Source organism: Centruroides vittatus, unplaced genomic scaffold, assembly GCF_030686945.1.
Source record: "Centruroides vittatus isolate TY-2023 unplaced genomic scaffold, ASM3068694v2 scaffold_3315, whole genome shotgun sequence".
NCBI classification, from domain to species: domain Eukaryota; kingdom Metazoa; phylum Arthropoda; class Arachnida; order Scorpiones; family Buthidae; genus Centruroides; species Centruroides vittatus.
In genome coordinates this window covers 3,813,331-3,829,109 of record NW_027122703.1, presented here as the reverse complement: position 1 = coordinate 3,829,109, position 15,779 = coordinate 3,813,331, and the positions used below count along the sequence as shown (strand labels likewise).

General features: G+C 28.4%; 1 protein-coding gene across 1 annotated transcript in view; it reads left to right on the top strand.

Moving 5' to 3' along the window:
* The window catches only part of LOC136988457 (trafficking protein particle complex subunit 9-like), a 76,810-nt gene that overhangs the window by 36,469 nt on the left and 24,562 nt on the right, over positions 1-15,779 (top strand). The window contains exons 10-16 of the mRNA XM_067286303.1: positions 2,201-2,267; positions 4,302-4,395; positions 7,434-7,610; positions 8,055-8,197; positions 8,299-8,384; positions 10,347-10,473; positions 10,548-10,758. Coding sequence (XP_067142404.1) covers positions 2,201-2,267; positions 4,302-4,395; positions 7,434-7,610; positions 8,055-8,197; positions 8,299-8,384; positions 10,347-10,473; positions 10,548-10,758 — 905 coding nt within the window. The remainder of the gene's footprint in view (positions 1-2,200; positions 2,268-4,301; positions 4,396-7,433; positions 7,611-8,054; positions 8,198-8,298; positions 8,385-10,346; positions 10,474-10,547; positions 10,759-15,779) is intronic.

The following is a 15,779-nucleotide window of genomic DNA, read 5'->3' as shown; positions in this document are numbered from 1 at the left end:
ATCCATTAGAGCAGGGAAAAATTAAAATAAACAGGCCATTTTCATAATGTTACTCAAAATATTCAAGAATATATACAGCTTTTGGTAAATATATTCCACAAATGCACATACATAAATCTAGCTAACAAATTCTAGCACAAGTTGCCCAAAGGACAGTTAATAATCTATATTACATCTCTTTTGATTATTTTTTAATTAAAATTTAATTTTATAAAAATGTATGTTTCATGTTTAAAATAAAAATATTAATCCAAAAATTTTTTAAATCTCTTTAATGTTTATTGCAAAAGAAGAAAGTACATGCAAGATTTGCTGTCATCAACATAGGACATAAGGGAACTGATAAAAGAATCAACATAAACATATTAACTGAATGGCCTTATATTATTTTTTCAGCTTAATGACCAATGGAAAATGATTAATGCCTTTTGCTCATGCAGGGCTGGACTTCTTGATACTTTTCTATTAGTAAAGAAGAAAAAAATAGAACCAAGAACAAGTTTACCACAAGCTTGGAATAGACCAGCAACTTTAAAAAAGGAAGAATACAAACAAGCAATAAGGCTTAGCCAGATTTTTTGGAACAAGAAAAAGATATAGGAAAACCAACCAACACTTATCTCTAGCTGTACAAACATAATATACTGATAGAAACTCTACAGATATTATCTGTTCAATGAAGAGTGCATTGCCCAGATATGTTGTTCTCCAGATGCCACTATCAGAGACAGTGACAGACATTATTGTTTATTGGAAATAAAATATCCATTAAAATTTAGGAATGCTTTTATAATGAATGAATATAGACAAATAAAAGTAAAGCCTCCATACAGTATTAATCTATGCCTTTCTTCTAACTGGGTGTTTTTTCATAAGGAAGAAATAAAAAACTACCCGTGGTATTATTGTAAGAAAAATTACATCCTACCACACTACAAATATTTTGTTTATTTATTTCAGAGGAAAAATTCACCAAATTTGTCATATTAACTCAGTCGTAACTCTGTTGTTTGTAACTACAGAGTTCGCTATTTTACCACAAGAGGTCTCTATCAGTAGTGCAAAATGGACAGGGAGCCTGTTGAATAATAATGAAAATTATTTATCTGATTTGAATTTATATAATGAATGATATATTTACAAATATATATTGGATTATTATATATATATATATTGTACACAAGTACATATATAATCAACATTTATTCAAATTACAGTAGAGCGTCGAAAAGTGGAACCAATTGGGGACTGGGGTCCTTCCAGTTAATGATTTGTTCCAGTTTCCGACTTTGTCCGAAAAAATACATTAACCTGTCCGATGTTCAAATTTTTCTCCGTTGCGTATCGCTTCCTGTTGAATTTTTCTCCGTTGCGTGTCGCTTCGTGTTGAATTTTCGTTAGGCTTAAAATCGACGAAATGTACAAAATGCAGAAATAATTTTTAACAATACGATAGCCTCTATCGTATTGTTAAAAATTATTTCTGCATTTTGTACAAACAAAATAAATATATTAAAGAATATAAAAAACATGAAAATTATACTTTAGAAGTAAATTTAGTATCAAAAACATTCGATTCAGCACGACACAGTCCGACTGAAAATCATTCCACTTACCGACGTTCCACTTATCGACGCTCTACTGTAATTATTTTTTTAATTAATAAATTGTAAATTTTAAATATATATTACAACTTATAACTATGATTTTTTTTTGTTCCTGGATCCATAATAATTTTTGGTTTGCATAACATAGTAATTCATAAATATGTTACCTGGTGTATTTAATTTAATATTGCAACTGTTTCAAATGTAAATTTTTGAGTAATTAGCTGAAACTGCTTGAATTTAGGCCAAAAATATTTTGAAGAAATCCTTAATTTTAGTTTTCTTGACAAGCAGTTTGAGTATTTTTACTTTATTTAAAACTTTAAATTATTTATTAATTGTTTTAAATTTTATATGATAATCTTTTTGATATTTATCTGATATATATGAGATTTATTGGAGAACATTATATGATATGTATTATTGAATTTTCTATTATTTATTTGTCTTTGTTTTTTTAAATAAAGACAATTAAATAAAAATGAATAATTAAAATTTTGTTATTAAAATTAAATTATTAAACATTTTTATAGTTAATAAAACTTGACAATTTTAATAAGGTATATCAAAAAGTCTGCATTATAACTTTTTAGTGTTGTGAATTTTTGCTTCAAACCAATCAAGGATATAAAATTGTTTATGAAGCAGATAATCAGATATGTAAGTTTAATCTTGATCTTTTTTATTTCATATTATTATTAAAATATGACTTTTTAACTAAAATGTTTTAAAAAATTATAAAATTAACTGTTTATGGAAAAAGCTTAAATTATAACTTCATTCTTCTTTTTTTTGATTGATTTGACAAATCAATGAAGTTATAAATTAATTTAAACTTTTTATTCAAATACAAATATATTATTTTACAAAATGCCTTTAAAAATGTTTAGATTATATTATTAAAATATACTTAAATATTTTAAAAAGTTAGGTATATCTTTATATTTAGCCAAATTATAATTTTTAAAATATTTTAATTAAAACTAAAAAATATTAATTTATACTATTAAGTATCTGTCATATGATTAATATTTTGTAATAATTGAGAAGTAGCAAATGATATGAAATTCATTATTAACAGTTTTAAATAATAAGTTAAAACGAAGATTGCTTTATATTAATTTTAGAAATAAATGCTTGTGTGTGTGTCAGACTCAGAACTGGATAATGGCTCAATAAAATCTCACCAAAACAGAAGCAGTCTTCAAAATTTTTTCAAAAAGTCTTCAAATGTTTTTGACCTACAGTGAAGGCTTTCTTTGGGAAATCAAGGGGTTCAAAAGTGGAATGCTCGGAATGCACATTTCAAATTTGATGTTTAGATGCGATTACATCATCTGAATTATGAGTGCCCATTGGATGCGTCGTACCATGCTTGCCATGCCCTGGAAACAGGCTTTTCCTTATTGTAATTGATGCAATTGACTTTCATACTGGCCTTAAAAATTTTCAGGGCTTTTATTTTATTAATGTGCTACGTTGGTATGGTCATCCTTAAAAGAGTGTCTTGTTGAAACACAGGAGCAACATCTTCATTTAAGTTGTATAGTCTGAGATTTATGGGTTTCCTCTGCATGATAACAGATGGATAGGGACTTAACCTTTTTTCTGTCACTTGACGATATTTTGTCACCTGAGTTTTGTGTGAAAATTGACATATGATGATGTATCGTCAACATCGAATTTCCTTAATTTTAATAAAAAATTTTTATCCTAGATTGCAGCTCTTTACAGTACATGCATCTATACACTCTGTTTCACATTTTTAATTAGATGGCAGTGTCAATTAATATGTATATGTTTTTCTGAGGTGTGAAGTAAACTTTTGGCTTTGCTGTTCTGTTTAGCATTTTGTGATTTTTGCTGAATATATTTATTTCCATATATTTTTTAGTATTATTTTATTTTTTGTTATACTTCTGTTTACTGCTAAATCATCAAGTCCTACATATATATTTGTGATTTATATAATATAATTTATTATTCTATTTATTTATAATTTTTTCAAACAAAGGAAACATGTGTGATCTTTCGTTTTATTCTTAGTATTGATTGTATTGTTTTTTTTAGTTCTGTTTTGCTGTTTCATTATACTTTTGTTTACTGTTATATTGGTAAATCCTACATAAATATTTATTATTTATATAATTTATGGTATTGTTCATAAATAAATAAAGCAATACAATAAATTATATAAATAATAAATATATATATATAGTTTTATTGATAAAGCAATAAATTATAATAAAACAAGAAAGTAAGAAAAAGGAAACTAATAAAAAATGAAACATTGCACGTGTGTTTCTTTGTTTAAAAAATTATAACTGAATATAATTGAGCAGTTTGACCATTGAGGTTTATTGAGACATCATTGATGTCATCAAAATATCTTAGTATGTTCTTGTTTGTTTTTTAATGTATTTTGTGGCTCCTCTTATTTGAATTCTTTTTCAATAAATTATTTTCTTTATATTTACATGCAGATTTGAATTCAAGAATCTAAAATCCTTCCACATATATAAGATTATATGTAATATTGAAGTTAAATGATGATATATATTAATATAATATTTTATTTACTATAATCTATATTCATTGATAATTATCATTTATTAGTATTATTACTATACATTTTATTATTAATTTATAAAATTTATGTTTCTTTCAATTCAATAAAATGTTTTTGTTTCAAAGGCAATAAAAGGGGTTGGCCTAGTCTGCAAATTAAAATTTTGCAGGAAACCATTGGTGCTGCCACAAAAACAGGAAATATACTTCTTGCCATCAGGTAAAGTTTAGGAATGAAGTATATTTATGAAGAATATAAATTGAAGTTTTTAGTTTTAATTTATATATAATAATAATCTAAATAAAATTGCATTTTATTTAAAATTAAGATTATAAATAATCTATATGGAAAAATTGAAAATTAGAAATAATTTTCTAACTATGTATTGCTATGCATTGACTAAAATTTTTAAGTTGAAGTTAACTTCAATTTATATTATGAGACTATCTCAAAACTTTTACAGCATATAGATTTGAGTGAACTTAGTTTATTTTTGAAATGATTATAGTAAATATTATAACTGATTATATTAATTATATTTAAATTGATCATAAAAATTATAATTCATATACAAGATAGTCAAAAATGAATTGAACTTTTCGATACACGTTATATTACATAATACACAACACTCTTATACTATACCATTCTGAAAGTAAGTTTCTTCTTCAGCTGTACACTTCTGCTAGTGTCTCATATCACTTGTTAAGCAGTTTGGGAGCCATTTCTTGTGATGTATTTAAGGATTGTCATCACCATGTCTTTATCTCTGCTACTGGTCAAAGCATGTAACCTTTCAACTTGTCTTTTGTCTTTTATCTATTTGAGGATTAAGGAGGTTGGGGAAGCATTGCTATGCCCTTCTTGGTTGGATATTTGTGTGAGAACCTTGACTTCAAGAAAAAAAAAAGACATGATTTCATCATACCTATTTTGATAACTGTTGTCAACTACCATCTGAGGACATCTCGATTTACATGTTCTCGACAGCGAAAGTGATGCTTTCCCATGATCCTTTGACCTCCTGGCTGTGTGCTACCAATTTTAATATCAGAACTGACAGCCAAATGAGTCAGTCGTCACCAGTTTCTTGACCAATACTCTGTCCCTCCGAAACAAATTATACTATCAACTCTGACCTGAACATTAGTGCCTCCGAATTGGAATAACTTCATCTCTGAAACTCAAAATAATCCTAAATTCCATTGACTTCAAATCTATTCCCAGAATGGAACATTTACCTCACTGTCTAGCTGAGTAATACATTATCCAGAACTCTTCTAACAGGCCAACCTTCCTAAGGGACAGGCTGAATCCTCTCCTGTATCAGGTCTACAACTGGATTCTTCAACCTTCAGGTATTTATCCCCATGCAAAATCTCATGTAAACTCTCTCTCTCTCTCGTGACCACTTACGATATATAGGTCATGTATGTATCATGTACTCTTTTTCTTTGAAATTAAATGGTTATTTGATTTTTAAACCTCTGTATCTGAGTGCATTACTTCCTCTGCACTGTCTCACAGTTCTCCATCTGGAATCTATCACCTACTCACGTGACCACTCATTTGACCTAATTCCGAACAAAACAAGTTGCTGCTATGGCTTCTGTGTCAAACAGGACACAGAGGTGTCATCCTCATGTGGCATCAAAGAGGTGCCGACCCTCCGGTTACATTTGTTTACCGTGACAACACTCTTGCACATTAGTCATTCCTGGCCTAAGAGAATCTGATCTAGAAGGGCAGCGCTTTCCCAATTTCCTTACTCCCTATCTTAATATCTTGTTCCTACAGGCTTGATCTGTTTCATAAAATGAAAAAGATGATGAAGGGCCCTAAATATTAATCAGCAACAGAAATGAAAGTGTCAGCAATGAATGCACATGAAATAGCTTTCAAGACTGCCTCAAGTAGTATTGATGCTGGAAGAAATGTGTAACTGCAGAAAAAACTTAATTTAAATGTTGTTTGGCTGTATTGTTTAATGGTCCAAGAGCCTCTTGGGCCATCTTTTTCAAGCAGCTTTGTAGATTTAAAACAAGCTGAAAATGAAAGAAATTATAACTGAGATTACTAGATTAGTAGTGTATATGACCAGCTATAATAATAATAAAGTATATAAAATACTTTTACACTGGTAAAGTCTAAGAACAAGATGGTGAGATGTAGGAGATTCTGTGTGTTGTGTAATAAAACCTGTGTCAAAAGTTTGGTTTATTTTTACTCTGTGTCACACATTGAGATCTTGATCAGATAGTAAATTTTGATTTCAAAAATTATATTCAGTGAGACAACTTGTTTGCTGTTTTTTATTAAAAATTCTTTTTAAATATAAAATATATATGTTTATGCAAGCATAATTTTTAAATGAATTGTTATAAATAGAGAAATTGTACAAATATACACAACAAACGAAATCTGATATTAAGCAAATATACGCCCACAACTGCCATAAATGATTGGGCTAATTGTGAGCATTATAATTAAGCATTATAATTAATGATTGGGCTAATTGTGAGGTAAATTCAACTGACATATACTTGTACAAAAGAAAAATTTGCAATAATTCTTTTCCTTACTGTATTTATGACATGAAGGAAAGTTAAGCTGATTTAAGCTGATAATAGTTAATAGTTAATGTATATGTGATGAATAGTTAATGTATTGTATATTTTATTACTTAAACTGATCAATTTTCTCTGGAGCAAATAATTTGATATAAGTGACATCTTAAATTCTTACATTAATTTATTTTTATCAAATTATTAAAGTTACTTATCTCCTAAACTTATGTTTTGGATTTAATAATAATTTGTGTAAATATTTTTTATAGTAAAATTATCAATATTTTTAGGCTAAGGTACAACAGAAAACAATTTTCTAATTAGCTTTACATTCTTATTCTGAAAAATTTAAAACAGAAAAAAGAAATACTTTTTATAAATAAAATTAATAGGTATTTTTGATCCAAATCTTAAACTATTAGACAATATAAGTATTTACTGGTTCAAATTTTAATAATTTTTACTGGTATATCTTATATATTTTTTTATTTTATAAATATTAAATTATTTTTATTTTTATGTATTTGAAATCATATGCAAAAATTATTTATTAATTATCAAGCTTATATAAACTACTGAATTATTAAATTTGATTAATAAGCATGGCTGTTTGTTTATTTTTAAGAACATCTGATAATGATAAAATTTAATTAATTATGTTGATTAAATTAAAAATAATTTTTTTCTTAGATTACTGACTTTTATGCTAACAACATTTTTGGATGATCTAACTGAAAATGAGAAATTAGAAACATACAATCACTTAGGAAATTTAACATCAGCAGTTAATGATTCAACAGCGACTTTACTAATAAAAAATGATATAGTTATACCTCAGTTTCATTTACTTAAAATTCCATATGTAAAGTAAGTAACGTTAGAATTTGTTAAATTTTATAATTACATTGTTTCCTTGCTAGTATTTAAAATATCAATAATCATTTATTAACTGAATAAGCATTATTGACTATCTAGCTACTTTCATTCTTTTATGAAATAAATATTAATCACCATTTTCAGAATATACTTGATTAATACTTATTTGCATTAATGCTTATTTGCATATGTATATGTATATGTATATCGTGAAAACATTACATATGAAGTACATTAATTACATTCAATTATTTTATGAATAAATATAGAATATATTCATTTTGGTGATTGTAAGGAAAGAGTATTTGTATTGTTTCATTGTAGTTATTATGCATTCCACTAATTTTATTTCAGAATTTAAAGAATATGGCAAATCATCTAATGAATAAATTTTAAATATTCAATGATTTCTGACATTTTTTTTATTTATTAAAGGTCTTTTAAATTACAAAAGCCTTCCTCACATTACTTTCCATTCCAACTTTCATCAAAATGCAAAATATACCAAGAATCATCATTTATATGCTCTCCAATTCAAAGAAATTACAAAAAGAAGCCAAGTGATCGTAACAAAGTTGGTAAGATAAGAAAAAAATACAAATAGGAAGATTATGAATGATTTGTAACAAGTAAATTAAATTTAACATCAACAAATTATTCATTTGTAGTATTTTTTCAGATTTTAAATGGGTTTGTGAAGATATATGTGAAGTTTTACTGGAAGTTTTTAATCCTTTACCATTTGAATTACAAGTCACACAAATGGTAAAATTGTATATGTGTAATTTAATTCAATTACAAAGGGCATTCAAAAATTAAGTTCCAATTTACTAAAACAGACACAAAGAAAACATTTTGGACATTTCTTTATTATTAAAAGTTTACACTTGTGTTTTCCTATTTACAACATAATCATTTTCAAGTTTGAGAAACTTTTCATATTATCACACAGGCTTTTTATTTTTTTTTTTGTTGAGGTCTGCTGTCAGATTCTTAACTAACCTTGTACAATTAGTCTTTTATTCATTTCTGTTGAATTTTCTCACTAAAAATGCCTCTAAGTATAGAAATAGTTGGAAGTTAGAGGGCACAAGATTGCAGCTATAGGGTGAGGAAATATTTTGTATCAGAATTGTTCAGCATTAGGTCTATTTGAGCAATGATGTGATTATACATTGTCATAAAGGGCTCGTTTATTTTGAATAGATTTTTGAAGTTTTTCAAGGTACGGTAATATTCATCTACATTTATTGTTCTCTCTAAGATTAGGAAATCAACCAACAAAACAACACAATTTTATCTTGAAGCAGAGAGATTTTCAATCTTCTTCCTTATCGTCTGACACAACTATAAATGTCTGATAAATGCAGGAATACTGCTAATTTTGTCTGATGTTTGTTTTTTATCTTTTGAGAAAACAATATATGCTAATAAAATTCAATCCTACTTTTGTGGTCTGTATGCATAATTGGAACTTATTTTTTGAACACTCCTCGTAGTGTAATGTAAATGTAGAATAATTAGTAATTTAATTTTATCTATAAGGTTAATGGAAAAGTAGAATTATTATAAGTAGAAAAGTATAATCATTTTTTAACTGGAAATTTTGATAACTGAATTTGCATAATGCAGGAATAGTGCATTAAATTGATTAATTAGAACATTTATCACTTCTTTTAAGACAAATCACATTCTATAATAATTTGCCAGGAATTTTTGGAAGGATAAGATTTACTCTACTAGAAACAATGCTAAATTGAGAACTGATTGTTGTTGATCTTGTTTATACAATATAAAACCTGTACGAGAATATAAATTGCAAAAGACTTGTACTATCGTGTTTCCCCAAAAATAAGACCTAGTAGAGGTTTTGCTGAATTGCTAAATATAAGGCCTCCCCAGAAAGTAAGACCTAGCAAAGTTTTCATTTCGAAGCATGCCTGCTGAACAGAACACCAGACATGCAGCTGTGATTCTTTTTAGCCTGCCGCCATTATCCCCTACCTTCACCGTCCGTTGTAGAGCAGCTGCATGCAGAACAGGAAGACCGTCACCTACTATCAACCCTGATGCTCTCGTCTGCAGCCGTCACTTGTAGATGTGCAGGCAAGGCATCAAGAACCCTCGTCGCCTGCCACCATACCGTACACTGTCCGTGCTGTGCTGTACAAGTGTGCTGTGGTGAGCTCTCCTTGGTGGCTGGAAGCTGCCATACCATACAAAAAAATAGGACATCCCCTGAAAATAAGACCTAGCACATCTTTGGGAGAAAAAATTAGTATAAGACACTGTCTTATTTTTGGGGAAATGGTAAAATAAATATCATGAACACAAATCATAACTTGAACAGTTGATTGAATCTTAAACCACACTTTTCAGCTATTTCTGTCTGATTATGAAAACAGTCTAAGGTTGTATTTTATAAAATTTCTGCTTGTTAATAAAACTAAATGTTTTTAAAAAGAATATTTCATTAATTGAACTCTTATAAACTGACAACTGAACTGTTTGTTAAATGATGATCTATTGTATATGTATTTTATATATATATAATTTTTTTCTGTTAAATATCATACTTTTATTACTGAATGAATAATATATATGTAAAATTTATAATTTACAAATTATTTTGAAAGTTTATTTATTTTAACTTTTTAGATTATAATCTGTATTATTATTAACATAATAAAGCAAAAACTTTTTGTAAAATTTGAAATTATTATTAAGGAATTATTGACTGATTTAATGGACTTTGAGAGTTTTCCGACTCAACTTACACTTGCTCCAAACTCTGGACCTCATCCTGTAACTCTTCTTGGGAGACCTTTAACGTGTGGTGAACTTAAAATACTTGGTATTTAGAGTAATTTAATGTAAATTTCAAGTAAAATATAAAAGTTTATTTATTATATGACAAATTTATTACAGGTTATAGAACAGAAATTCAGGGAATAACTAGCCTCTGCTATATAAAGGATTTAAATAATTTGAAGGAAAGTTATTTTGCAGTTGATGTTATTCCAGTTCTTCCTCATCTGGAAATAACAACAAGTCTTCCAACGTCAAACACATATTCTGTTCATAAAGATATTGGTCCAGCTGTAACTAGTGGTGTAACAAATTTATATTGTGGAGAAAGGTAATTTTTCATATTATTGTATAAATATGAAAGAAAAAATAACTAATTGTCTTCCATGTAAAGTATTATATTTTTCTTCATTCAATTGCAAAGCTTTGTTACTCATAGATGCTAGAATTAACAGATGATAATTCATACAGTATAAAAACAATATTTTAAAACAAATATGGAAAATAATTTTTTTCTGTTTGTAATTCTGTTGGTAGATTGAAAAATGTTTTTAAATATGATTTAAATTTTTATGATATAAATATATAATATTTTTTGTCCGATACAGATATATGAACCATTTATTTTGAAAGTGGTATAAGTCCAGTTTTGGAAAAAATTGAGAGATCACATAATATACATACAATTTAGTGTAAACTTTTTATTTATAAAAAATTCACACTTAGCATTTTTAAATAACCATACGCTTTGATCAATTAAAAATTCATTGGTAAATGACATTGCATAATCATTGATTATGAAAGTGGTGTAAGTCCATTTTCTGCAGTGTAATTAAGCACTTGGGCTGTCCATAAATTACATCTGCATTTTCCTTGAACTTTTACTCTCCCCTCTTGTCCCAGTTTGTCCAAGTTTTTGTAACCCTTCCCCTGTTTGGATGTCCAACATAATGCAACCCCCATTAAAACCTTCATCACTTTATGAATGATAGATACCATAAGTGGAAATGAAACATACAAGAAACTTTGAAATAAATATAATAAAATGCATAAACTGTATAAAATTTAATGAAATAAATGGATGTCCACTAATGCTCAACCCCCCTTGTCCGACTTGTCTTAAGGGAGGGGGTTAACCCTCTCTTAAGACAAATCGCTTCCAGTGTGGACATCATTTATGGACAGCCCTTTACAACAGAGGAATAAAACTATGAATTTTACCAACAAATGTACAATTTGATGGAATGGAAAAAAAATTCATGTAATGAACCTAAATGAAAAGCAGTGTCTAATGGTAAGCTCATAATAATGATAAACTTATAAAATAGTTTAACGATAAGTAAATATTTTTAATATTCAGAATAAACAACACTATTTTATTTCTTGTTATTATATATAAACAAAATCAGAATAAAACATAATGTGTTTCAAGTGAAATTGAGTTTTACATAATAGAAATTTAATGAATTTTACAGTTCAATAATTATGAAAGTGGTATAAGTCCATTTATGGCCCAGAAAGAATATATTAGTTTAGTTAAATTCACATAGAAGTCTTTATGCAATCAACTTACATATTTCTAAAGTCATAGAAACATTGTCAAACTTAGTACACTTTATTTATATTTTTGAATCAACTAAAACGCAAATGTTTAAATATCTCGAAAGAAGAAAAAAATGGACTTACACCACTTTCAAACTAAACGGTCCATATATTGATAGGATAGTGATTTAACTTATAAATAATTGTCCCATTATCAATAGGTTAATAATAACTTCAAACCTAAATTTTTCTAATTTTCTTCCAGAAAGTTTGACTAATAATGTGTTTCAATTATTTATAATGATTTATTATAAGTATATTTTAGAAATTGCAACATTAAAACAAATCAATAATTGAAATTAGAAAAAATTTAGAAATGACAGTGATTTTGGAAGTAAAAAATTTAAGTAGTTGTGACTGTATAATTAAATAATAGAATATTTAAAATGAATTTAATAAATTTTAATAATTAGTTCTGTACGGTATACTATGTATGGAACTACACTTTCATCTTTATTCACTTTGTTATTTTTCTATCTGCAATTGAGAATATGTAGTCTTTATTTATTGTGTCAAAGTATTGATAAGTGTGGTTTGTATATATGATGTATATGTTACCATAAAAGACCAAAATTAGAGAATGTCAATATTTACTGGTGAATGTCGACTCATACCAAATACGTAGGTGAAAAACTAAATATTTGGTTATATTATTATACATTTGAACCATCACTAGTATATGTCGACAAGCACAGATAAGCTTTGGTGGAGGTCGAAATGACAAGCCAAGAAGACAAAGCCAGAGAGAAGCAACAAAAACATCAAAATCTCTGCTGCGATTGAGGTCACGTGGCATCTATTTGTTATACTCTCGAACACTAAAGTTGTAATGTTGTGTTTAAATTTATGTAAACAATGTCAAATGACACACAGTATACCTAAAAAAGGTATTGTCGTAAAACCAATGGTCAGTTCAAGGTTAAACTCAAGATGTCAAGTCGATCTGATAGACCTGCAGTCACACAGGGATAGCGATTACAAGTTCATAATGGTATATCAAGACCATTTAATGAAGTTTGTCCAGTTATGACCTTTAAAAACTAAAACAGCTGAAGAAGTAGCATATCGCCTTCTTCAGATATTTTTAACATTTCGTGTCCCAGCTACATTTCATTTAGATACTGTTAGGGAATTCAGTATTTGATTCATATTTGAACTATGCATTATGTGGATGTTAAGATAGTTCACGGAAAGCATCATCATAGTCAAACAGAAGGCTCAGTTGAAAGGGCCAATCAAGATATAAAAAATATTTTAACTGCATGGATAAACGATAATGATACAAATAAATGGTCAGATCATTTTCTCTTTGTTCAATTTGCCAAGAACACAACATTCTATAAAGGAATACGCCAAAGTCCTTATGAAGCCCTGTTTGGCGTTAAACCAAAATGAGACATTAGCATTATTATCTTTGCTTGGCGAGAAAATCACAAATATTGAAACTCAAAAACAGCTCAAAGAAATCGTTAACACTTCTAAAAAAGTTTGAGCAACGACCACACCGAAAACCATATTCCAAAGAAAAATATTGAAAAGGAATTGCAACCTACCACATCTTCATATCAAGCCCTGACTGAACAACACGAGTTTATTTCTATAAAAAGAGTGGCCGCAAAAGAGAATCTTCTACTGCAAGCAATGGAAATGTTACAAACCTCAAAAAAATATCCTCCTACTCAAATTAGTGATACCATATGAATAGAAGTCCTTGATGACAACCGTGGTCGTACAGATGCCCGAAATTGCCAGTTGTTGTTGGAATAGAAGACGCTGAGTTTTATAAACTAGCAAACAAAAATGGTACCCTCAAGCAGCTTTATACCCGTAATCAGTTCGTAATTTGTAAAGAAAAGTTACTTTCCATAGATGAGATTTCTTCTCAAGAAATGTCACTGAGAAAAGCTGCTGCACCTTTAATTGCAAAAAGAAGTGTTCTGTGCAGGCCTCGGAGTTGCTCACTTTTCTCACTTGTACTCACTTTTCTCACTTTTCAGGTCATTTTCTCACTTTTCTCACTTTTCAGGTCATTTTCTCACTTTTCTCACTTTTTTGGTCATTTTCACGTGCTTAATTAAGATGTGGGGCAAACCAAAAATAATTTTAAAGCCAAACGAATTGCCGAATTATCGGACTATCAGAATAGAATTTTTTAGAAGAAAATACGCGGCCCTGAGCAGACTCAAAATTGCAACTGCCCGCTCAGTGTCGTTAGGTTATAGAAAACAAAAATTTATTTAACGTATTTAAAAAAATCTTTTATGCACTTAAAAAATCCCTCTCATTACAAATTCAGAAGCCAGTGTTGAGTAAAGTTATGTACTCATGCCATATTTTCATTATTCGCCAAAATCTACCTTATCCGAATTGCATTTCCTTCTACAGAGTTTAAAAATAAGTATTCTAAGCATCCCTGCAGTTTTGGCTGTTTTCTAAGAAAATCACTAAAGTCCTTTTGCAGGGGAAAGCACATTACGCAGAGGGATTAATCTCTCAAGCTGACAACACTGCTGCCGCTTTTAAATTCAAAATATATAATTATTAAAATTAACACGAGATAGTAGCGTAACCTCCTACCACTAAAAAAGATTTCGTTTCTGACCATTTAGTTATCCTGGTTATAGCCCAATAATTTGGCAGATTATTTGGTTTTAATTAACAATCGGGTTATGGAGTTGTCGTTTACAAAAATATTTTTTTACTTGATTTATCTTTAAATAATTTCATAAACTTGAGTTTAATAAAATTACTTTAATGATTTCATAGCATATTGTTAACGTTAAATCACATCTACATCTTCCCATAAATGTATGTTTAAATTGACTACAAGTATAATTATTCCATATAGTAAGTGTTATTTTCATAAAATGTGTGATTACTTTGCTTGTGAAATATCCATTTTTTAATCTTCTCTTATGCCGATTATAATTGTGCATTAATTGAGAGACTAAAAAAGTAAACGAAAATGTAAATTCATATTTACATATAAAATTTACCAAATAAATTAAAATATTCGAAGTGTTGTAAAAAGTACAACACGTAATTGCTTGTGAGAAAGATTTTCACAGGCTTCCCAAAGGTTAACAACTTTGCAACGATGTTGGTTTTTATTCATCTGCAGGAAAAAGTTTTTTGTTATTTATGAAATCATTAATAAAATATTATTTTACTTATATTATTTGGAGTATATTTATTTCAGATTTATTATTTTATTTGGAAATCAATATTTACACATCTCGAAGCATTAAAAAATAAACAGTTTCTGATAATGATAAATATCCGAGAATAGCCAAATTAGTGAAATCAGCATCGAAAATCCCGTTCCCATGAATGAGAGGATCAATTTTATGCCGGGCACTTTCTCCTGATAGAGCATCAGTGTTGGAAAGAATGCTTAATTCACTTTTGATTGTTAAGGAGGGACTAAACATGTATGACCAAAGCCCACACCTTGTACCTATTGCAAAGGACGACTGAAATTATCCTCCTCGGTGCATAGAAACTATCAAGAACGATTGGAAAATGAAAAGAAGTTAAAAGAATAAGAGAAACGGAAAAAAGAGCACAGAAATGTTTTGAAGAACAACAAAAGAAAGCTGTTCGTAACATGAAGATTATGGAACGGCAACTGAGTTTAAACCAGAAAAATGTAGAAGAAAATGAAATACATGCGACAGTCTAAGTTTTGTTAGAAGCAGCAAACAAAAAAACTGGAGAAGGCTATTAACAGCAAGAACATGAATGAAGTAC